This window comes from Corvus moneduloides, chromosome 3, assembly GCF_009650955.1.
Source record: "Corvus moneduloides isolate bCorMon1 chromosome 3, bCorMon1.pri, whole genome shotgun sequence".
In the NCBI taxonomy this organism is placed as follows: domain Eukaryota; kingdom Metazoa; phylum Chordata; class Aves; order Passeriformes; family Corvidae; genus Corvus; species Corvus moneduloides.
Window position 1 is genome coordinate 94,524,558 of NC_045478.1, and position 24,954 is coordinate 94,549,511.

The 24,954-nt window shown below is 43.0% G+C and overlaps 2 protein-coding genes across 6 annotated transcripts in view; one reads left to right on the forward strand and one right to left on the reverse strand.

Moving 5' to 3' along the window:
- The window catches only part of PRKCE (protein kinase C epsilon), a 292,509-nt gene extending 289,792 nt beyond the window's left edge, over positions 1 to 2,717 (reverse strand). The window contains exon 1 of one of the 2 annotated variants that reach the window (XM_032102808.1): positions 1,700 to 2,047. In XM_032102808.1, coding sequence (XP_031958699.1) covers positions 1,700 to 2,047 — 348 coding nt within the window. Of the gene's footprint in view, positions 1 to 1,699 lie in introns of both variants that reach the window. The other variant, XM_032102809.1, reaches the window with a different exon arrangement.
- Positions 2,718 to 23,406: 20,689 nt separating this feature from the next.
- SRBD1 (S1 RNA binding domain 1) overlaps positions 23,407 to 24,954 on the forward strand; it is a 126,636-nt gene continuing 125,088 nt past the window's right edge. For 2 of the 4 annotated variants that reach the window (XM_032102811.1, XM_032102813.1), the window contains exons 1-2: positions 23,407 to 23,575; positions 24,713 to 24,814. The gene's annotated coding sequence lies outside the window, so the exon portion shown is untranslated. The remainder of the gene's footprint in view (positions 23,576 to 24,712; positions 24,815 to 24,954) is intronic. The other 2 variants (XM_032102810.1, XM_032102812.1) reach the window with 1 other exon arrangement.

The window sequence follows — 24,954 nt, forward strand, 5'->3', positions numbered from 1 at the left end:
AGCTATGTAGTTCCTCACAGATCCTGTTTACAGTGGGCCTCAACCTGTTAAATTCCACTATTTATCTAGGAAATGTGTTCAGACATTTGAGTTCACCTTAAATATCAGAGCCAGGGAGCACCCCAGTCCCACCAAAATTCAAACTTGGCATCTGGAATCTGCAAGGTCCTCCCAGATTTGGTGACAAACTCACAACATGTACCATGCACAAAAAGAACATACAAAATTATTATTCTTGCACTAAAAATCTGTGCAGATCACCTCATCCCACTGGTCTCAAAGATGAAACCTCACTTGATTTCAGGAGAGTCCCAACTTGATTATCATTCAATCCAGGTAAAAGACATCTGCAATACTGCTGCATTTGTCTTTTCCTGATATGGCTATTTTTCCTCTATCACCCACTTTTACCATTTGAGCTTACTAATGTGTAGCTTTTATAGAGCATCAGAATAATCTAGACCTAATTACCACAATGCAACACATAGGCAGCAAAAAACAAAAATATTTCAAACTTGTAAACATAAAAGTTTTAACAGCAAAGTTGATCAGCTCCTAATCAGTATAAATAGAGTCTAATTTTTTCATGCCCTTCCATCATTCTGCCATCTCTACATCACTGCATTAAGCAAAGAAGCCCCAAGAATACACAAAACTCAGACCTATTAACCTTAGCTATTTTTTCATTGGTCCTCAATCCTTTGTCTGTTTGCCAAAAATTACTGGCTAGTATCCTTGACAATGAAAAATAAATACATAAAAAGATGAGCATATGTAATTTCAGATGGCTGGTCGAGCAGGGCACACTGAAAATGAGATGATAGCTACTATTGTTTTATTATACATCTCATTTAAAGGATATCCACCATTTAACTGTTTAACTGCAGAAATGTGAAATGTGCATATTCACGTTTCCCGTTTCTTCATTGTTTGATTGGTTTCTCCTTATTAAATCACACTACCTGAGGATGTCAGAGCAAGGATTTTCCAGCTTTTTTGTACTCCCACGGAGGCACATTAGCCTCTGGGTCTTAAAGACGCTGTAAAAACTGTTAAGACACCTTGTGTGCACAGACAACAGAATTTCTCTAGTGGGGCCCAAATTCCACTAGGACCCTTTCATCAGTCTTGAGCATTTGAAGAAGCATTGCGTTAGATCTACGCATAGAGGTGTCGATCATCTGGAGGGAGGAAGGAGGAGCATCAGTGCTGATGCAGTGAGCTCTCAAGTGACAGGAAGACCCTGAAGTGTCTCGTATCAGAGGTCAGGTCTGGATTTTTAAGGCTCATCATTGCCAGGCTAGCCACGAGTATTCGCCCTGAAATGATGAAACTCATCTAAGCGCTGGATCTGGGTTTTGCGATAATGTTTTGTACAGATGCATTTGGTTCAGATTTTTCAGACTCGGTAAGACAACTAGATTTGCATTTACGTCACATATTTCAGAAACTTGCATGGTAACTACATACATCTTACTTAGATTCACATATTTTTCTTTCCTGCCTCGCCTGTAGACCACATGCATTAGTTATATAGTAACCATGACTATCTCAGTGTAACAAAGTGTGGAAATAATGAAAAGCCTTCAGAGGCACTACATGCCATTGGCAACCCAGCTCTGCAAGACAGATGTTGCATCCAGAGCCATGCCACTGAAAATCATATGTACATGTATGTATCTACAGCGTGAACACTTACCCAGTCCTCGAAGTGACGGCTCCCGTTCTGCAGCAAGTCCTCAAACTGTATAGTGCAGTTAGCTACAAAATCGTCGTACCCGATGGGGGCATCATGGAAAACAGCCATCTCTATCTTCCTGCCATTACAAACGTCGGTGACAAATTCATCGTTCCAAGCAGGACTGTTGGTCTTTTGCTTGGTCGAGGTCTGCCCGATCCTGGAGTCGTCCACATTGAGGGCGATGTAAGGGTCCAGCAAGAAGGTCTGTGGCCTGGGACCCACCGCATGCCTCAGAGACCACGCTGTGGGTTTCAGATTCACCGCCTCGCAGATCTTGATTTTCAGCAAGCCATTGAAAACCACCATGGCTGGATAGCTGCACTTTTCCCGGGATCAAACACTCGCTCAACGCACTCGCACCGAGAGGGAGGGAGGGAGGTCTCGCCAATAAATAGGAGGGCAGGTCTGGGAGTGGGGGAGCAGGGTACGGTGCGAGTCTCTTCGCCTGCCTGCTTCTGTTACCTTTGATTATTTAGCCTTTGCTCTTGCGACACCCAGTGAATAAATTTATTTTCTTGCCCGTGTTTCTAACGGAAAACAAGGGAGGGGGGCCGGCGGGGAGGGGGAGGCGGCCGCGGCTGCAGGAACCCCCGAATGCAGTCAAAACCCGAGCATAATCAATCCGGGGGGTAAGCAAGAGCCTTCTCCCTTCACCCTGACCATAATCCTGGATCAGTCCTCGCAGAGGAAGCAGAGCCGCGATCCCGGGCTCCCGCACACGCCAGTCCTGCCCGTGCGCCGCACAACAATACACACACACGCATACACACGCACACACACGCACACACACGGATCAGAAACACCGGCCGACCCACCAACCCTGCCTACTGCACAGCCTCCGCTCAGCAAACATCCACCCAGGGACCTTCCATCCGCGCCGCCGCCCGCAGCCGCCCGTCCTGCGCCGCCGTCGCCTCCTGCTCCGCCGCCGCCAAGGCCGAGGACCCAGCGGAGCGACCCCCGCGCATGGGGGGCGCCGGCAGCGGAGCGGCCCGCGCGGGTCTCGGCGGGCTCCGGCTGGGCGGCCGCCGCCCTGGCGATGGGCAGAGCCGCCGCCGCCGCCTCCCTCCCGCCTCCCGCCGGCCGCCCCCCGCCCGCCTCCCGCCCGCCGCCTCCCTCCGCGCAGCCCCCGCCCGCTGCCGGTGCCGCTCCGCCGCTCGCTCCAGCGCAGGAAATGCGCAAAAGACGTCAGTGTGTGTGTGTGTGTGGGGCGAGTGTGCGGCGGCGGCAGCCCCGGCCGTGCGTGTGTGTTTCTCTGTGTGTGTGTGTGTGTTTGAGCGTAGAAAGTTTTGCCTGTTGGGGGAGCAGCGCGGCCGCCACCAGCCGGGAACTGCGGCGGGGGTCGCGCTCCCCGGGCTGGGCTTGCCGCTCCTCCACACCCGCCGGGCGGCTTTCCGCCGGGGACACTGCCCGCCCCGGCCCCACGCCTCCTCCTCCTCCTCCTCCTCCTCCTCCTCCTCACAGGATAAAGTGGTGAACCAAACATAGATAAAGCACCCCCGGACGCCTTCCTCCCCGACCGCCTTTATTAACGTGCTTGACCACCAAGGTCCTGCCCGGACCGGGACCACCACTCACACCGCGCCGGGCGCTTCTGGCGCCGCGGTGCCGGCAGACGCCCCTTCCCGCAGGGCTTCCTGCCCCTCGCCCTTCTCTCCGTGATCCCCGGGACGCCTCTGCACGCGCCTGACGGGCAGCGAACTCCGCCGCCCCCGCCCTGCCCCGCCGCCTGACAGCGCCGAGCCCCGGCCCCGTCTCCGCCACCCCCGCCCGCCGCGGCAGCGGCACAGACAGCGCTACGTCAGCGGGGGCCGGGCCGGGCCGGAGGAAGAGTTTCCCCGCCGTGTGCGAGCGCCGGGAAGTGCCGAGCGCCGCCAGGGGAAGCAGCCTCCCGGGGCCCGCCCCACCCGGCCCGGCCCGGCCCGGCCCGGCCCGCGGCCGCCCTTCCCCCGGCCGAGCGGCGCTGCCCGAGTTGGGACAGAAGGCGCCTGTTGGCCGCCCGACGCCCCGCGGCGGTGGGGCACTGCCAGCCCCTTTGTCTGCCGCCGTCACCTGGCCGTACCTGCCCCATCTCAACCCGCGGCGCCTCCCCGCTGCTCCGAGCTGGCGCTGAGCGGGACACCGCAGGCGGGCAGTCACCGCTGCCCTGCAAGCGTACTGAAAAGGGAAAAAAAAAAAAACCAAAAACCTTCTGAAAGGGTAAAAGGGTGTGCATACTTTGTTCTTGAACGTTATCCGCACGTCATGAAAGATTTCAGTCATTTTTCATCACCGTGGTACCAAATACCGTATGAAACACCCGTGAAACTACAAGAAGCCTGACTTTTTCCTCCTCAGAACAAACGTACTCAGGATCAGAATGGTTTCCCATAGTGAAAATTATTACTGCCTTAATTATTTTTAGCTACCGATTTTGCCTTTTTGTGTGTGTGCTTGTGTGAGAAAGTCACCAGGAAATGGATGGACTTCGGCCTTTGATGGGATTTGAGTTCACTGTAATATCACAAGAGAAAAAGAAGCAGTCCTGGCACTCAGGAGGGTGGCTGCTGTGCTTCGAAGAATCAGCCAAAGTAGAAAGAAGCTCGATTGTCTGGATCCAGTTGAATAAGGACATAAAAGATGAGCACCCAGTCCTTGATCTGGACCTGATATTCCTGACTGGAAAGAACAGATAATTATGGATTTCTGCAGATAATGGCTCAGGAGGCAGGTGTTATATTTGGAGCTAATGAAACAGCTCCAGTATCTGTGCTTCCAGAGCAGTTTCCAGATAGGAGATACGGTACTAATGAAGCCAATGGGTCACGAGAGCATTCATGTTAATGGAAGACAGACTTTCTGGTGCCTGTTGCCACTTAGTCTACTAGTCAAAATAGAAGTACAGTAAAATCTCCATGTTCATTATCATCTTGACAATCTCCAAGCAGAATCGTTTGATACAAAGCTGTGGTATGGAGCCAATTATGGGAAATGTCTTCCTTCACAATTCAGCCTTTCCTGGGCTCCCAGCAGCTGTGATACATCTATCATGTTACTTTTGAAAAGGACCGTACTCGCAGGCCTCACCAGAAAGGCAAGAAGAACCTGCTCCTTTCCTCCCAGCCCCATTCACTACCTGATGCATATAGTACTATATATTAAGCTATATGGTCTTACATTTAGGGTGTCAGACAGAATGCTGTAATTAAATCTTTCGTCTGGATGTCTTTGTGTTCTTTCTCAATAAGGACAATGTAAACAGTATGCTCCATTTCCTTAGATACTTATTGGAAAACATGAAAGCCAAACTGATACACTGTTTAATTTTTTTTCTGTTTATTTTTAGAGAACTGCAACTGTATGTATTCTGTATGCCCAAGGTAAGTAAACAGAGTCTCCATGGTGAGTTTAATGACCTAGCATGTCTCTGAGATTATATGCATATTACGAAAGTCTGAATAAATACAGACAATATTAGCACAGCATACAAAATAATATAAATAGACCTTATATTTGGCTAATTACATGTACAATCTACTACATACCTAGCTAGGCCCTGATCCCTCATTTGAGCCATGTCCCTTTTTCCATGCACTGAAGCTACCTAAGGTTTGGTTTCATAAATCATTTTTTCAAAGAATAAATTTCTGCCTGCATGAATAAGGATTTACAAGCTCATTGAGGATCAGACAGCTCCAGCCTTACACTGTTTAGGAAAATACAAATATCTTGCACAATTTTAATTTATTTTTAGATTTGGGGTTTTTAAAATTATATTTCAGAAAAACACATCTATGTCAAGACTGAACTTCTATCATGAAGCAGTTCTTAACTTAACCAAAGTACCCTGGAACAGTATTCTTAAAACCAGTAACTCAGGTACATGGACCAACATTACAGTGCTTCTTGGAAGTTCATCTAAAAACTTGGCTCAGTGGTCTCCAGAACTCTAAGTAATAGACAGAAAAGAACATGCCAACTGTAAGTACCATTTACCACTTGAAAAGTTTTTAAATATTTGTTTGCTTGAATTTTTTTTCTGTTCTCTTCCTGTGCATATGGAAGGATTTGGTTCTTTAAGAGCAAAAGCTATCCTATTTTGCACAGGGAGGTCTGGAGAGGAAGATACAGCATTTGCAGTATTTCTCCTGCAGAAGGGCAGCAAGAAGTATTCCAGATGCATTTCTGTACTCTGTTGCAAAGCCTGCAGCAGTGTAGTAAACCATGGCCTGAAGTTTAGTTACGTTTTAGCTATTTTTCCCATCTGTGTTTTTTTTAAAAAGACACAGAGGGTCTACAGGGTACCTAGACTCAGGACTGGTTAAGGAGATCTGTCTACTCTCCAGAAGTAACCTTTGCTGGTAGAAGCCCCTCTGTTCAGCACTCTGAGAGCAAACAGCCTTCGTGTCAGGGCTGCTCCCGGTGTGTGCTGCTCGACTGCAGGATCATCTGCATGCTGGCGTTTGATTTTCATTAATGTCGACTCACTTACTTGACAGACAACTGCCCTGTCAGACTGTCCTGTAAAGCTGTAAGGAAAAGACCCCCGAGAGATCATAAAAACCCAGGTTAATTGCATCAACTTCTGTTTCCATTCTTACTTTAGGAAAGAGGCTACATCAAACTGATAAGGAATAGCAGCAATGGTACCGCCAGCACGCAGTCATCTGCAGACAGCGGCCTCCCAAGGCACGGTTTTACTCCCGCAAATCACTTTTAGGCTGCGCCTGCCCTGTTTGAGGTCGTGGCGGTGGCAGCGGCAAGGAGGGACGAGTGAGCCGTAGTAATCTCAGACAGCCCCTGACCTTTCCCTGGCCTGTGCATCCTCAAGAGCTCCATGGAGAAACAGCACTATCTGGTGGAAAGAGGATGTAAAGTCCTGCCAGGAGTTGCGTTAGACTTCATTCTACTCTTGCAGCCGCAATTGCAACTGGGTTTGAGGTGTTCTTGCTCAAGATTGATAGATAGTTTGACTGCATTTTTTAGAGGATTTATTTTTTTTATAGTCCCATTAGTCCTGAAAAACTGTTCAAGCATTGGAGAAAAGTCAGCAAATTTTCAGGTTTTTCCAAGCTCAGCAATATGAAAGAAGGAGCGGCAATTTTGTGTTGTTCTATTTTTAAAAATAAATAAATAAAAATAAAATCATGTCTTAAAGTTATACTAAGCAGATAGACAAGGAATAAAATCCAGCTTGAATGCAGGAGAGATTTTCAGAAACACCTTTATGTAAAAAATGAAATAAAAGCCAGACCCCTCATTATAGGCCTTAGTTTTCACTGTGAAAACTAAGGAACTTTGAATCCACTCTGGACAAGAACATATTCCAAGCATGTGAAGATATTCACTAGTATGAGTATATCCACTGAATTCCTTTGAACTTAATGGTTATGCTTATGCAAGTGCAATAGTTGGGTGTTAGTGGAATCAGTCCCTTCCTGGCAAGAAATCAAAGATTGCTGTCAAATGCTGACTCTCTTTGAAAGTCAAATTATTATTTAGTATCTAATTTTGGAGGTATGGTTATGAAAAAAGCATCCTCAAGAGTATTTTCATTCCTGTCATGCTGCAAATGATCTTTAGGGTATACCAAGAGCTAATTCATCTTTTCTAAAAATAAAGAAAAAGACCAGTCTCAGTGAGCTTGGTCCAGCCTCCAACTCCATTCCAAGGTTTCCTTTGTATCCAGCCAATTTCCTACTAATTTATTCTTCACGCGCAAAGTATGTACCTGAGGAAGTTACTTAAGGTACTCCCAATGTTCCCTGTGAAATGTCTCAGCATAAGGGATCCTGTCAATGTGTGATTAATCAGGTCTCTGACTCTTTCTCTAGTGTAATTATACTTTTGGTAGTCTTCCCAACCTCTTTTAAAAGAACATACTAAACACTAGCTCCGCGTGTTAGCTTTCACTAGGAGTAAATCTCTCAGGGTACATCTACATGGATTTGTCACTTTAAGGTACATGGTTCTGGCGGACACGGTGACGTGGTGACTTCAGTGCAGTATCTACCAGCCAGCCTGTTCTCAGCTATGCACCTGGTTTGCTGGCCAAGACTGAACCTCATGATATCATACCTTCCCAGCAGTTCTTATCTGAGCTAGATAGATCACAGCCAGCTCAAGTATATCTGCACGTGCTACAAAAACATACCTCCAGTTGCAGAACATATGCTTAGGTCACTTCTAGGCTAGAGATTTCTGGCTCAGGCAAGGCTGTAGAGCAGTATGATCTCAGACAAACATAGCTGTGCCAAGGACTCTCACCATTGTGGGAGGGGGTGTTATTACTTTATTGCTTGTGGATGAGTTTTGAAATTGATATAAAAAGTTTTAGCACTGTACATCTTTCTGGTAAAATATAGTGGAACTTCTATACTGGATATGTACCCCAAATATAAAAATAGGCTTCCATTTCGTCTCCTACATGTGTCCTCTCAACCTTCACATGAGTATGCTGACAGCATTTACTGTGGGTTTGCCATCTGCAGGATTGTTGCTATTCTATACAATGAATTGCTGGAAAAGCTTCTGAAGGGTAAAACCGAGCTCTGATCTGTTCCTGGTTTATCAGCCCTCGTATTGAGAATTTTCAAACAAAAGTTTCTATGGCAGGGAAACTTGAGGTTACCTGGCATTGCTCAGGACTATATTAGGAGTCTGTTGTTATTCAGACTCAGTGATTAGATTGTCATTGCTGGAAGTAATTTTGGTAGAGAGTGACAAGGAGAGAATTCTGGAATGGATCAGGATTCAAGAGACAACCCTCTGCCCTAGATCAGCCTCTCCATGCACACAGGGTGGGCCTTGGAAGATATGTTTTCTAAGAGTACAGTTCACTCTCTGCATCAAGACTAGAAGAGGACAGGAACACGAAGGTCAGTCATGCCTTTCCAGGCTGTTGCTTTCTTGAGCAGCACACAGAAGAAAAGCCCATCGTGTATTTGCTGCTTGAATGAATGATTTTGTATTGTATCGAAAAAAACCAAACCAACCATGCACAGTAAATAGGGAAAAGGACGAGTCTAATTGTGTACCAGCTACACAATTGCAGGCAAAGAGCAAACATAATCTAGTGCTAAATGTGATTCCTTTCATGATAGAAAAGCTGGCCCTTGGGTTGTTACAGCCCCCTGAGGCTGGACACCCAATGTATGTTGGGGTCAGCTGGCAATTATCCATACTTCTCTTGGCTTTTCCCAGTTTTATTTCTTCCATAGGGTACCGAAGTGGTGTTGCTTTTAAAAACTGTTCTTAATTTGAGGTGAACTTCCCTGAAAAAAACTGTGAAAGGATCTGAGTGTGCTTGCCTCCAGGATATGGAATTGATTCTCTGCTTTCTCATACACTACCGGAGTGCAAGCCATACAACACATGGCAGGATACAGCATACCAGAAGAACAGGCTAGAATGGTTTGCTGTTCTGCTGATCTGTTTGGTGTGAGTACACCAGAAGAAATTTGAAAAAATAAGGGAGGTTCCAAGTCTGGGCAGCTTGATATTTGCATGCCTAGCCATCAGCAGATATAGTGATGTTTCCAGAGAATAATGGCAGTGTGTATGCACTTTATTGAAGCATTGCTAGCATTTGTCCTACTGTCTTACCCTGAACCCTGTGCAGGATTTGGAGCATCTGTCACTAATATGTGTGACATTCCAAGGCAAACTCCTTTCACAGCTGATCAGTTGCAGTGGAGTGATGTGTGCCCTAGGTGTAACTATCGTTACCAGCTTCTGTTAATTTTCTTGATGATTTTCAATTATGCACACTGCCACTGTCAGTTCAGTAGTATCGATGAAATGTAAAAAGAATCAGCTTTTCAGAAGTAGGTAGTCTCACTGCTTTACAACACAGGGGAGTGAGAAAGACTATGAGTAAAGGGCTGCATTTTGGAAGCACTCTGAATTTTGAGTGCTTTAATTGTAAAATATCTGACTAGAGACATTTTAGGTATCTCAAGTTAAGTGGACAATTTTCAGAATTTAGTCCTAATCACCTGCTTAAACTCACATATGAAGTCATTAAAAGAGTCATTAATAAAACCAGTATGTTGTTATTCTCACAGCCTTCCTCCAGCCTTTTCCCATGGTAGTATTCAAGAAGTGAAACTTTGTAAAATGGATAAATAAAGGCAGAATAAAGATGTGATGTAATGATTTACAGTACTGGAGTGCTGTCACTCAGGACATGTAGGATATGCTGAGCTGTATTTTTTACTGGCTTCATTAATAAGTTACAATGAAGGCCAAAGCCTAAAAAGACCGATGTGTATGTGCATAACAGTATACAATTTGAATTGTCAGGATTCAGGACTCTTTGGCAGACTTACTCCTGCGCATGTCTTTGGAGAGCTAAAATGTAGTCCATAGGTTCACAAGTATTTGTATTCATGTCCTGGAAGTTGCTAAAGCCTAGTTTCATTTTCTAGTATAGGTGGCAGTTTCAACTTTAAAAAGCCATGAACAGCAATGATTGTTGCTCTAACATACTTCTCATAAGGGAAGGAGGGGCGTCAGTGCTGGGTGAAACCTTTGAGGTGTGGACTGACTGAGATGGCTTTTTCCACGACCTGTTAATGGGCCTCTACTGGCAAACACAGAATAGAGAACAGTTGACCACTAAACTGCCGTGACTCATGACTTTGGAGTTCACAAACAGAATAAAGACACAAAGGAATAGCAGGTCATAATTACTCCTCAACAGTTTATTTTACTTTTCTTTCCCCTTTTTATGTTTGTGGGTGTGGTTTTAAGTATGTCGCATTCAATTTTTCTTCTGCATTTACATGCCCCAAACATACTCACCTCACCATATGTCCAGCTAAAACCTTAATCTCTTTTTCTTAGTGTTTTCTATTCTGGATTTTAGAAGCTCTTAATAATCCAAAGAATGTCTTCATTCAGTGTAATCCCACTTTGCTCTACCACAGCACAAGAGAGGCAGAAAACAATAGATGTGATTCTGTGAAACAGAATACTTGCAGCAAGACAGGGCATGATCCACTCCCATTACATATAGGTAATAGGGAATTTCTGAGTCTGAGCAAAGCACTACACGTCTGAGTTAGTGCAACTTAATTAGTAATTATACCTCTGTAACCTCATAGCTATCTACAAAACTTTCACATGTCTATCCTCAAAGCACCCTCTTCACTTTAATAGTTTCATTTTAGGATGTGATGGCTATTCTATAAAGGAAAGAAAAATCTATGTTTAGCAAATAACTTCTAAAAGATACCCTCTATCATAAACATTTCTGCTTTTAGACATATCAGGTACTTGGGGGCAAAAAGAAAGTACCACAGACTACAAATTTTCAGTATCTGAAACCAGTCTAGGTCTCAACTGAAAATAATCTGTCATGGAATTTGAAGTTTTAATATGATAGTCAATTTGTTTGGTTGTTGTTTTGTTTTTGTTTTGTTGGTTTTTTTAAGGAAAGCAGACACTCTAAAAGAAATGTATGAGAAATGGTTGCCTTCATCTAAATCTCATATGATTATGTCAGTTACTTCTTGTTATGTGAATTTAAATTAACTAATAGAGGTATACTTGCCCTAATGCTGCTCTTGTAAAGTCAAATATGTAACTGATCCAAAGGAATCAAATGTAGGGCTGCTGGCTCTTAGCTAATCCAAGATAGAAAAAGTTATAACTGATTTTTTTTCTGAGGTAGTTAATTAAGAAGTTTAAATTAGATTAGTTACAGTGTTTCTTTGAAAAAATACAAAATACTAATAAAACCATTTTGGGGTTTTTTGTTTGTTTAGATCATAGCTGTCAAAGTAGTGTGGTGAAGAGATATGTCATAATTAAGGACACTGTATTTTTCTGAAGTATTTTTCATGAAAACTGTTTCCCATCTCTAATATTAACATAACTGAAGGAGTCCCTTGGGAGATCTTCAATATCCATGGTTTTAACATTCTGAGTCTGGGGAATCCAGTATTCTTCACCCATCCCAAGGCAAAGTGAAAGGAATCTGTTGCATCTAGAGGTCTAGATATGATGCTTAAAAAAGCAGCATAGAGGAAAAAATAATGTTTCTGCTTATGAACAGCTCTACTATTTTTGTAGATATTACAGTCCCATGCCTTCATTCTTCATAAAATAAATTATTAAAAGTATATATTTTGTTTATTTATAATATATATTACATTAGTTATTTCTTATATTTATATAGTATATATTTTTTATTTATTCACATCACGCAGTGCATAATTGCTTCAGTTTTGTTTTTCCCCATTATTTGTTTTGATCTGTTTGTTTATACTGACATTAACATATCTTTGTATCCTTTTCAAACTAACAAGTTTTCTGTTTTGTGCCTTTATGCTTCAGTTTGTATCTGGTTTTTTTTACACTAGCTTTAGCCTGGGGAGAAATGTTGCCACTTTTTTTATTAGGATAAACACATACTTACAAATGAAAGGAGTGGTTCCTTTATGTACCTCTTCCTCCAACATATGGAAGAAGCTTACACTTGCTGCAAAATAGAGAAAGCTGCAAGCTGCACTAAGGAGTCATCAGGGAGAGAGGAAGGAAAAGGGGATTAGCAATTGGTTTAGAAACTCTAATAAGGTCTTACAATCAGCAATTATTTATTATCACAGAAAGAGCTATTATCCAGTATCATCAAAGTAATCAAGTCTATAATTCTAATATATTTTTCCTAACTTGTGCCATTGTATTTGTAATATTACAAAATACTTCATTTGGACTGAAACTCTTCTAGTTTTGCCTAATCTTTTTTTGTATAAAAGCTTGAGTAATATAATTCCAAACATTTCTAAGTTATGTATGTATTAATAACATAACCTTATTCAGACATTTCAGTAGCCAATTTTATGCCTGAATATTTCAATAATGGCAAAGGACAGTAACATCACACCTAGTTTGTTTTGGAGTGATTTTTCTTTTTAGTTTGGTGTGATCTAAAAAATGCCAAGTGTTTCAAAGTTTTGAGTTTAAAATGAGATATTTTCCTCAAGAAAACCTTATCTAGGTTTGTTTATCATCTCTCTCTAAAAGGACAGAAACTGACAGTTTCAAATGCACTAAGATGTCTAAATATTACAGTTCTGGTCTCCAAGGATGATGATGCCAAGATCATGTGGCAAAGCTCCCATTGTACTTACTCTGGAAAGGTCCAGCACTGTACTGAGATATAACCTGAGATCCAAATACCTATTTTTAATGACCTCTATTTTGTATTTTTGGAAAGAGCTCAGATGTCTTCTGCTGATTCAGAAACTTATCTGATGATTGGATCCACGTGAATATCTATCATGAGAACAGACAAGCAGAAAAGAGAGGGAGTTCAAATATTTTGAGTCTGGCTTTGAGTAAAAACTACTGAATCTTACCTCATCCATCAGGTCGTTAATGGAATAGTTCAGGTATTTCACTGAAACCTAATACTCTGTACTTTGGGAATACAGGTCCACTGATGAGAGACAGCATTCACAAAGGTGTTTGAAGTTGGCAAGCTGTGACATGTTTCCACTCGCCTCTTCCCATAAGGACAGTGCATCACCATGTAGAAAATAAAATGCGGATGGTTTTCTTCTCTTTCTTGATTATTAGTGGATTGCATGAAGTGAATGATAACATATTTATTGCAAGCTGTCTGAAATACCCTTTATGAGGCTTTTTCTCCTAGCTTTGCAGGTGAGTGCTTATTTACCTCAGGAGGCAACCTATAGTGTTATCACAGCTGTTCAGAAGCCAGGAAGCTTTGTAGTGAAGCATATGGGCACATTAAAAATGTGTCTGTAACTGCAGCAAAGTGCTTCAGATTAAAAAAGGACATGTGCATATAACCTTTTCTGAACTCGTTCTCCATTTGACATAAGTGAGTTTAGGCAGCTTCAGCTGAAGGTAGGGCACACAAAGCAGCAGCAAGTTACTGCGCTGGAAGGGTGCAATTACTGCAGTTGAAAGGCACAAATGCTCCATCCTCAATAGATGGGAAATAGTGGATTCATTTACACTGCACGATTAAAGTAAACGTTCCTGGGAATTGTCCTGGGTAGGAATGTTCTCTAGATTTGTCCTTCAAACAGCTGTTCAACATACCTGCTCCTATCCCACTTCATCAGACAGCAGTCCAAAGCTTTCTTAGGAGGGCAAATAAAAATTTATTTAATTCTCTGGAAGGTCCTTCCAAACTCCACATGAAACTTACTCAGTACCTCCTTTAATGGGCAAAGCACTGGGAACTGCATCTTTCTATTTCTTTCAACTTCCCAGCTCATTTTTTTTCACAGATACCTTACAGGAAAGCGTTTCTCAAACCGGGTAGAAGAGATCCACTTAGGTACACAAAGGGGGAGTAGTGGGAGTGCTCTTTGGTGTCGTGTGTACTTACCACTGGGATACTTCAGTGACACGGGGTTATTGCCCATCAACAACATCCATTTCTGTTGTTACAGGAGCAATACTGCTGAAGTATGGGTTGTTGCTTGATGTTATTTTGTTTGACAACAAGTTGAGAACACAAATATCTGCATTTTTGTGGGAGCTAATGCTGAATTGCTGCAAACGTATTAAAATACAGAGAGACAAAACAAACAAGTTAATACAATTTTGTTTCCCATAATGATTCTTTCTTGTTATCTGCTTTCTTGTCACACAACTGTCAGGTCTAATAACATAGGTGTCAACTTCTACCCTGAATTATCTTCAGAGTTTGTCTTGTGGATCTTTTTGGCAGTGAAATCTTCAATCACAGCCTGTACAAGTTACAATGGAGCAGCAGCCTGCTTTTTCAGTTATGACAGATATATTCCAGCACTGCTCCTGTTCATTCAGAATCTTGTAAGGATTTGTGTAGGTTTTTGCCTAAAACAACATACTGGTTACTCTAATTTATCCCTGTTTGCATAAACTCATGCTGTTGATTTTCACTTTCAGGCTCCTACGCAGCCCATCCCCACACTGCCTACAATGGCTCCTTCCTAACAAGATGTCAACACCTTTCTCTGCTCTTAGAAGCAGGAAAACTCCTTTCTTAAGTTTTAATTCAAGTACAGAAATGGTTTTCCTATTTAGTCCTTATGACTAGTAGCTCCCTGAAGGGATTTGCCCATCTGCCCATTGGGCTTCATGCTCAAAGCTCTCCTTTACTGTGACACCTACAAATACACACCATACTGGTCTGCTTTTCTCCTATCTATAGCTTGGTGGGATCCTGCTCCCTTGCAGCAGCTCCCAGATCTTATGACAGTATAGAAATGACAATAAGGACCAAATCGGCAAAAGGTATTTCATAGGGATAGATACTGGTCTCCTGATAGGTCCAAAGGCAGCTGATAGTGCAAAACCAGCTTCGCCTAAATAAAAAAAAAGTCAGATTAGGAAAGAAAAAATAAGAGACTGAAACTCTTATGTAGGTGCCCTCTATACTTCTCACTTGTGAAATTGTTAAATCCCTACCAAAAAAGGTACAAAGGATGAGTGATACTTTTTCTTGGTCTTAAAATACAGAGTCAAACATGGTTCGAAGGGAAAAGGGATTTTACCTTGGTATTTATTTTAAGGATCCTTACGTGTACATGCCCAGTTCGACTGCACCTCCCTGCACACCACAATGCACACTCCCAAAAGATCGGGTATAACATTATAGGTCTTAGTAATTACTGATCTATCAAAAATTCCCCAATGAGAGGCTCAAGTGAGCCCCCCTCCCCAAGGAGCCTTCCCCTGGATAGTTCTAGCTTAGTTTACAGAATGTGTTCTGGACAGGACCTTGGGGTCTGGGGCACACTGATCCCTAGCTACGAAGCTTCTAAAATGTTTCGTCTCTTAGCTGAACAAACAAGTTCAAGAATTTAGGCAAAAAGCACTAAGAATACAGAGGTTGTAAAAAGGTTTAACAGGGATATAAAAGAAAAGGCAAAAAATCATCATGGCATCATGAGCAGCAGGCTTTCTAGTTTTACCAGCAGTAGTAAGCAAAACTCCCACAGTTTATGGGCAATAACTCTTCACTGAAGGACAGAGATCACTGTAAGCCTACCTTCAAAGTATTTAACTGGTGTCTCTTCCTAGAGCAGCATGGTATTCAAGCTATTTAATATCACCTTCCCTCTCAAAGATTGATGACACATTTATTAAGAGATATCACTTCTGATCTGATCTTCCATCAATTTATCTCACTTTTACTACCTATAACTGCCATTTGAATGAGACGATTTTTAAAGACTGAGAGCTTCAAATTAATATTGTCTAAAAATTCATCCAAATGCCCAGGAGAACCTGAAGCCTCTATTATACCTGTATTAATCCTAACTATAACATAAGATTAACAAATAATTGCATGGCAGTATATTTGGTGAAATGACTGTACTTTTCTTCATTAATGAAGGGTGAAGTGGCCAGCTAAAATGAGAACTAAGCAGCTTTAATGGAAGAGCACTTTATTTAGGAGTGCGAGGAAGTATAATATGCCACACATATCCTAAATTAAGTCTTGTGGCATAGCAGAGCTATGACTGCAAAGTCATCGTGTGTATAAGGGTGGGAGTCGGCAAATAACTGTGTTGGAAGCTCAAAGTTTCTCTTTAATCTTGTAATGTGCTCACTGGTATTTTATTTACAGAAGCAATTACTTCTGGCTATATATAGTTAGCTACTGTAATAGTTATTTTACAGAAATAGCAACTGAGTTTTATGTGTCAACATTCTCCATTCACTGGAATTTTTGGAACTTCTTGTCAGAGAATGAATGACCTGCAATGCGGCAGGATAACCGAGACAAATACAAGCAATCATTTTTAGGCCTTCTAGTACTATTAAATCTGAGGTTGCCATGTCACAGTTTCTTGAACCTAGCAGCATTGGTTTAAATTCAGCAAAGCTGACACATAACATATGTTTATGTTACTTCCAAAATTTTGGCCCCGTTACAAAATACTGTGCACACTTCAAACTGAGCAGATATTGAGACTGAGTCTGCAAGACTGATGGCAGTTGTTTAAAAGAATGGTCCCTAGGATTGCTAACAGAGTCATTTTCTGAGTATTTTTAACAAAACTGCAGGCTGCCATGCTAGTGAAAACACCGACACAAACCAAGAGCAAACTCTAACTTCTCCTGGAGAAGGCAGAAAGGCAGGATCTAAGGGGAAATTGCATCTCTCCCTGCAGCCAGGAACTGCATCTTTTTCTCATTTAGGATCAGACTAATCCATCTCCAGCTGCAGCTCTGCTGAATACAGTGGAATTTCAGGCAGGTGATAAAGGTCTTAAGTGACTCTTGTTTTCATCTTTACAGTTGTGTGGATTTGACCGCACACATAAAAGCCCTCTTTTGGCTTTTAAAGCATCAGTTTGCTTTTGAGGATGGGAAAAGAGAGGAAGCGTTGACTGAGAATGAAAGAAGGTCTCCAAATGATAATCTGTCTCAGGGTATCTAGTACTATAACTACATTTTGACTACCTATAAATTTTCTTGATTCAAAATGATCCACAGGTTGCTTGGTTAGAAATGTTTATGTATGCCTGTATAAGCTGTTGTGCCAGTAACAGACCTGCAGTGAACAGGGCAAACAGCAGACGCTGTCACTGTCCGTGCACTCACTGGAACTGGTCAACATTTTTCTGGCAGAAATTTCCCGGTAAAATCTGACATGCTTATCCATCTCCTTTACTTGCAAATGCCTGAGCATATCACAGTCATTGTTTATCCTCACACATCGTTTTAGGAAGCATTATTAGTAGCCCATTTTAACAATGAGGAACCGAGGCACAGGAAGAGTCACTTGTTGAAGGTCATGCAGGACATCTGTAGCAGAGGAGAAAATTGAGTCTGAGATTCAGATTTATGTTCCCTAGAATGAAGCCCTTTTCGCAGCTTGCTGAAAGCATATGATCAATTTGTAAGCATGTGAGTTGCTATTTGAACAGATGGGAATAATGGACATGTTTTGAAGCTCCTCCACTTGCCAACATCATCTCCTCTTTTCAAAAGTGGTGGATTCAGTCCCTCTGTAACAAGACATGTGGCCTTGTGACTATTGAAGGTCCTGACCTGGATGATGCTTCTGCAGAGTCAGAAGAGGAAACTGGAGACTCTGATTTGCCTTTGAGATATCGTAGTCCCACAAAGAGAAAACTGATAGGTATATATATGTACAGGGCAAAATAAAGAGGAAAAATCCTTTTATATGGATAATAGTACTGAAATAATGGGTTTTGATAGTTCAGTGGTCTAACTTTGAGTGAAGAATTTTAGTTCTGATTCTCCCAAATGTGACTTTTTCCAGAAAACTCTCGCAGCCCAGAAGAAAATTTACTATCATCCTGAGCATGCTTATTTACAGAAATCAGAACTGATCTCTACAGAAGTAGAATTCCTTCTGGCAATCCCTAAACCACCTTTGCTTCTGATTCTGAAGAGACCTTCTCTTTGAAATAAATGTATGCAGTAACCTAGGAACAATAGCCTACACTTCAGTCCAAACATCCTTTGCACCCCGTAGCTTCCTTCCAAGACTTAATTCTTTTTCCATTCTCTTGTGTATATAGACTGGACATATGAGCATGTAACAGAACTTCAGGAGTAATCCTGCAAAAGAGTTGCTGGATCAGTCAGAAGAAGAATTACACTATCTTCCTTTCTGCACCTGTAGAGTTAACAGTTCATGTATGGAATACCAATGGATTTTGAAGGTGCTGGTACAGTTCTCTACGTTTGCACAAGGTATGTAATTTGTCTGTGCCTTTGTCCTTCACAACAGGGAAACAAGAAGGCTGTGAGGATAAATACCAGGGCTTTCTGGAGGAATTTAGAAACTCTTCAAATACACTCTGACAATATCATCCTATAAATGCATAGGGACTCTGCATGATATGGAACCTGCATCATCCACACACAAACCAGAGCTGCTGTAAACACCCACAGAGCAATTGCACAGCAATGACCAGTAGATTCAGTAGGTTTGGGACTAAAAATGTTGATTGCAGGATCTTCTTCAAAGTAGAACTTAGGTTCTGAGTGTAGAGGACCCTCATTTAGAGACAACACCATGATAAATACTGTACTGTGGGGCACTCACAGTCTGCAACAGTGAAGGTCACATTTGTTTGCTAGAAAGGCAGGGCATAGGCTTAAGGCAGGGTCTAACTATGTGACCAAAGCTATGAACTTTCAGCAGTGAAGAAGGTAACAGTGACATGGAGTTTCCATTTACAAGCATTCCCTACCACACAGAATAAAAAATATTGGTGCTTTGTCCACCTGACAAGTAGAAAATATGAGTACAGTGCAAACTATTTCCTGGCAGATCTGTGCTTCTGCTGATTGTCATTTATATTAGTCCCAAATCAAATCAAATCAAAACAAAACAAATTGTGACTTAATACAGGTCACCCATATCACTGCTGCGCACACAAGTACTTAGGAGTCAGAGGCACAGATGAGGGTGCCATCACACTGTATTTTTGTACAGAGACAGTGAGATAGTTTCTTTCATAGACACCTTTCAATATAAATATAAAATAGGAAGAAATAAGAAAACAAAAACAATGGGTGCTACAAAAGTGCTCTGAGAGTATATCAGCAAGATGGACAGTTGAGTCAACAGTTGAAGCACGGGGGTTTTTTTGGTTTTAGTTTTTGTGGTTTTTTGGGTTTTTTTTGGCAGGTACTCTTATATCTGTATTGTTTGCAAAAAGTCTTTCCTAATTAATTGGGGAATTGCTGCTTTTTCTTCTGCAAGGCCATGCAGACAGGTGCAGGCAGACACAAGCAAACTCCGCTCACATGCTGAGCTGACCAGACTTTGCAAGCCTCTGTCTGGAAGATGTAGAGTCATGCTAATATGGCACCATGCCCAAAATAACATACCCTGCCTCTCAGCAGTGCTCATTAGCTCAGGTTCATGTAGTTATCTTGCTTCTGGACTGGGGCCTTCCGGTGTCTGACAAGCTAAGTGCACTGGCAGAGTTCTCCTGCCTCTCTGGCCTCCTCTGTGTACATATACCTTTATGTCATTACACGTTGTCACTTTTTGTTGAGAAATGGACTGTTAAAAATCACTGACTCTCTTCTCCCAGCCGCACTCCTAAGGAAACTTTTGTCAGTCTGCCAAGATGATAAAAACACATGAGGATCTCATGGTTCAGCTCACACCACCACCAAAGCAGCAGTAATGGCTGCAGAAGAAGCTAACTAACAAGCTGGCAAAGCACTGAGGTAGGAAACAGAAGTATGGATTACATTCTGTATGAAACCTGAGTACAGACCGTATGACCCTCAGCATGTCACTGCAACATAGCCAAGAACCAGACTGCACTCTCATACCATAAGTAATCCAGCATCTGCCCCAATGGCAAAATTTTGGGAACACTGTGAATGTCTGGATTTCCTCCAGTTATCAAGGAGGAGAGAGTAAGACCCAGCAGATTGCCCCACTGGTTCATCTCCCTTCCTGACATTTCAGGCAGCATCAAATTTCCAAATCCCAGAAAAAGAGAAAAAGATGCTGAGTTTCTTCCCACTGTCCACTGATAGGACCCATAATCCATCACCCTACATTAAAATGACATGTTTGACTGGTTTTATATTGAACTGTGGCTACTGTGGAAAAGACACAGGTTTCAATCCTCACTGGATATATATAGGTATAATATAGGATATGGGACAACTCAATTTAACTTTTACCTATCTATCAGATGTAGAAAATTGCACTCAGTAATACAAGAATGCTGCTGAGAATGCAACTCGAAGGACTCAGTGGGGAAAGAGACAATCCAGGTTGCTCATCAGATTTTAATTCTGCCTCCTTGTGGTTATTTCACTATGCTGGTCTCACAATTTTCCATGGGATGTCTCCATTAATCAGTAAATATTTGCACAAAGGGCAGTATAAAGATTACACAAGGAGCTCTAAGAATGGCTTTTTGCTTGGTTTTGCAGCATATATAATACTCTTTAAACACAGCTTTAAAAAAACATATCAAGCACACATATTCGTAAAATAACATTTATACTAATACATATGGATGAGAGGTTTTACCACAGCTATACCTCGAGTGTCTTTTGCAAGCATGTGCTTATTTTGTGCAGCTTGCAGAGCGCTAGGAAGCTGAAGCAACGTGAAGCTGCAGCTCTGTTAGCAGGGCCTGTTAGTTTTGAGGTTAGGTGCTGCACTAGCTATGGCTGCACAGCTTTTGCCCGGCACAGAGCATACATGGATTATTTCTTCTTGTAGACGAACTCATACACATACCTTTTGCTGAAGCTTTTCAAGCCAAGTTTGAGAAAACATTTTATTGAGGGCAATACTGGAATAGGCTGACACTTAAGTCCTTCTGAAACAAGAGGGGTAATCTCTGTTTAAACTTAGTCCTATGCTTTAATCTGCTTTTTTACTAGTTTGCTATCCTGAACAGAGATAAACATAAGCATGTGCTTTCCTGAGTGGAGCTCTGAAAACATTTACATGTAGCAGTTGAGACATTGATTTATTGGTGTCAAGTCTAGCCCTTATCAAAGAACAGTAACACAGAGAACAAGCCTTACCTCTAGGAAATGAGAAGCTATTTTACTTTGCAACTATATTGCATTGCATTAGAAAGTAAATGCTACACATGAGAGAGGAAAAGCTGTCGTATGATTCAACTAATTTTACTGAAAATTATCCAGATTAGGGAGTTTCAAATTTTATACATTTGAATTTACGTCTAGTTGGTTCTTTTGTGCTGCCTCAGAAATAATTGGGTAAATGTCTTTTTAAAGGCTTAGAGAAATGCCAGTCTTAATCTTTTGCAGCAGGGGTCACTATAAACAAACCTACAAAAACCTGCCAGAATACATATGCCAGAACAGACAGAAAACTTACTGATTATAGATAAGAAACGGTGTCACTGTAGGCGAGCATGAGAAAGGAACCCAAATATTTATATATAGGTAATTTCTTTTAAATCAGTTGTACAGGCTTAGCCTATTCTTACAAGAACAGTGACCTAATTTCAAACTATTAATAGAAGAGAAGTAAAGTTGACTGCATGATATGTACTTAGACATAGGAATTTTAATGCAGTGCATCAAAGGAATCAGATGACACAGGCAGTATTTTTATATTCTGAACAAAGTTGCACTCTAAGTATTACAAAATTTAATCAGACCAAGTCTTTAAATATGACTTTTAAGGTATTTATAGTCTCAATCTTTTGTCCTTACTTATATAGTGCACTGAGTTCCTAAATTTATTTAAAGGTTGTTTTGGCATAAGAGTAGAATCTGATCTGAAATATAAAGAATCAGAACCTTTCCTATTATAAATGACAATGTTTCATCTGAAAAACTGATGATCTAACATAATTTTATGCTTCCTAGTATTACACTAAACTACCCTTTGCTCAGCTCTTACGAGGGCTAAACTCCAAGTGAATCAGCTCTGAGCCTGCAAACACTTGCACACTCAATTACCTTTAAATATGTGAACAATCCTGTTGAGGGCTGTGAGTCAGATCCTCAACTTGTGTAAATCACACGCCCTATTTAAATCAACAGAGCTGTGACAGTTTATATCAGCTGAAGATTTGGCACCAGAAATACAACCCCCATGCATAAAGACATGTATGTGCGTAAGTCTCTCTCCAGGCCTCTGAAAGCCAAAGAAGTCAGGTAAACTCCATGGAAAGAGAGAGACTGCATTGAACATTATTGTGTTTAAACCCATTCCAGACTGATAAACACACATTTATTATAAAGTCAAGATGAAAAATTATGAATTATTTAAGTTTATAGCACCTTAGTTACATTTAAGATGTTGCTGTTCCAAGGCTGGAGGACAGCTGGCTCGCAGTTATGACCACAAGTTACAAATATTTATGATACAAAGCAGAAGACCTTTTAGGGTAATGGAAGCTCGAAAGGCGGCTGTAATGTAGCAGCGTGCTTGCTCCACGCTTCTGATGATGGCTGCAGAAGCTAGCACCCATTAAACTTTTGCACGAGATGTGATCTTCACAGGATCCTTGCTGAATGCTAACTTCGAAGATATGGATGAAAAAGGAATAGGTGTAGAGACTGCGGGGAAACATAACTTTAGATGGAATTTTAAGGCAGGCACCTAACAGCTGGATACTTTTTCCAGTACTAGAGGGGAAATGCTTGTAAGGAAAAACGATGCAAATTTTAGTGAGCATGCGTAAAGGAACACGAGCATCCTATGTATGCTGGGACCTACATGCTCCTATCCGCTCTGGGGGCTGAAAGGGCGTGTATTTATTTCTGCATCCTCTGTAGTCACCTTTGACGCAGTATCTCAGCTTCACACAAAGATGACTTCTGCTTCCCAAGACCCCTGTGAAAAAACCCTGCTTCTTAGCTAACACTTTTCCAATTCCCATCAACCCAGAAGCGAACCGGAACATTTCTGCATGGCCGCCCCTTGTCCTTGGTTTACGTGAACGGCAGCTGATGCTCTCGCCCTGGGGGCAGCCTCCGGGCCGCTGGCCCGCAGCCCGCAACCCCTCACCCCTCACAGCTTCAGCCCGCCCTCCTGGGGCGGCGGGGGCGGCACCAGGGGCGGTACCAGGGGCGGTGCGAGGGGCGGTGCGAGGGGCGATACCGGGGGCGGTGCCGGGGCGGTACCGGGGGCGGTGCCAGGGGCGGTACCGGGGGCGGTGCCAGGGGCGGTGCCGGGGCGGTGCCATCGCCTCACCGGCCCGGCCGCGCTTCCTGCGGCGCGGCGCAGCTGCCGCTTCCTGCTCCTCCCCGCGGCGCGTCGGGCGGGGGAGTCCGCCATGGCCGCGCTGGCGGCCCTTTCAAACGCGGCAGCCGGCGGCAGCAGCGGGTAACGACTGGGGGAGCCGCCCGCCCCTCGCCGGGACCGGGCTGGGGGTGAGGCGGGGCGGGCAGCGACGCCCTCCGAGCCACGCCGCGGCGCCCGGCAAGCGCGGGGTTCGCTCTTGTCCCGGTTGTTCAGAAGGAAACGAGCCTGTTCTTTCCCCGCCCCCATTCCCACCCCCTCTGGCCGGGGAGAGAGGTGCCCGACGCCTGCGGGGGCTGAGCGGGACCGCGGATGCGGGTGGGCACCCCCGGCTGGGCTGGGGCGGGACGGCTGGAAGGGGTAGGAAGGCGTCTGAGAGGTGGCTCATTCCCGTGGTTCTGCCAGGGAGCTGGTGTGCTTCCCTGGCGAGGAGGGTGATGTTTAGCTCGGTTAGCCCTTCCTCTTGAACGCTGTCAATATACCTGAAATAAACAGGGTGTCGCCAGGGAGAGAATAGTTCTTTGAAGTACATAAGGTGTATTTTCATCTCGGTCGCGTTTCTGGGCCGAAAAGCAGTGATTTGGGGTGGTAGTAAGTCACCAAGCAACAAACAATGCTTTGCTCTCAATTCCGCTTGTGCCTCCAAGCCTCCAAAATGAATGTTTTGGTGTGATAAACTCTGCTGTGGCTGTAGCCATGCAGAAGAAATGTGTGTCTTCCATATCACTTTGGGAGTGAAGACATCCCGTTTAATGAACCAGGATGGAAGTGTTACTGTGGGGCTGGTTTGGTGGACTGTAGAAAAGGAGTAACTGCACATGATGTAGCCATTTGTTGCTGCATCAGAAGCAGTAACCCCTGATTTTGAATAATGTCTGTCTTCATAGGTGGTTTGAGATAAACTGATTAAAGAAAATGCATGAAAAGCGTTTGTGTCCTCCCGTTCTTGGGCAGACCTCTTCTGATTCATTTACACGGTGCTGCATAACACAGGTTGTTCCTTTTTCTCAGAGGGACCACTAGTTATAGGAGCAGGCATGGGATAGAATGCGCTTTCTAGAGGCAGAAATGCTTTGCCTTTTTGATGGTACTTCTGTAAGTAAAAGCAGTAGGTGGTGTTCTTACTGCTTCTTACACCTTTTCCTCTCTGATTAGCTTTGAGGACTGTTTTGGTGTATGTGTGTACCTTGTATGTCTGTTTCTTTGTAGTTGTAATTTTCCAGTTAGTGCTGAAGTCTTCTAAATTGTGTCTGCAACTCCTTCCTCAGGCAAGCCTGACTGGCCTTGTGCAGTCCTTGGAAATCTGCACTAACTTCTCTGAACAAAAGTGTCTGGGAGTTCTCCAAGGTTTTAACCTCAAGAGGATTACAGTAAGTTGGATTTATATTTTGAAATACAACTCAGCTGACCTACCTCTCCAGGATAAAAACCTGGAGACAGAAAGATTTCCCTACAAGCCCCTCCCATTGGTCTGCATAGCATCTTTCCCCCTTGTTGCTGACTGTATGCT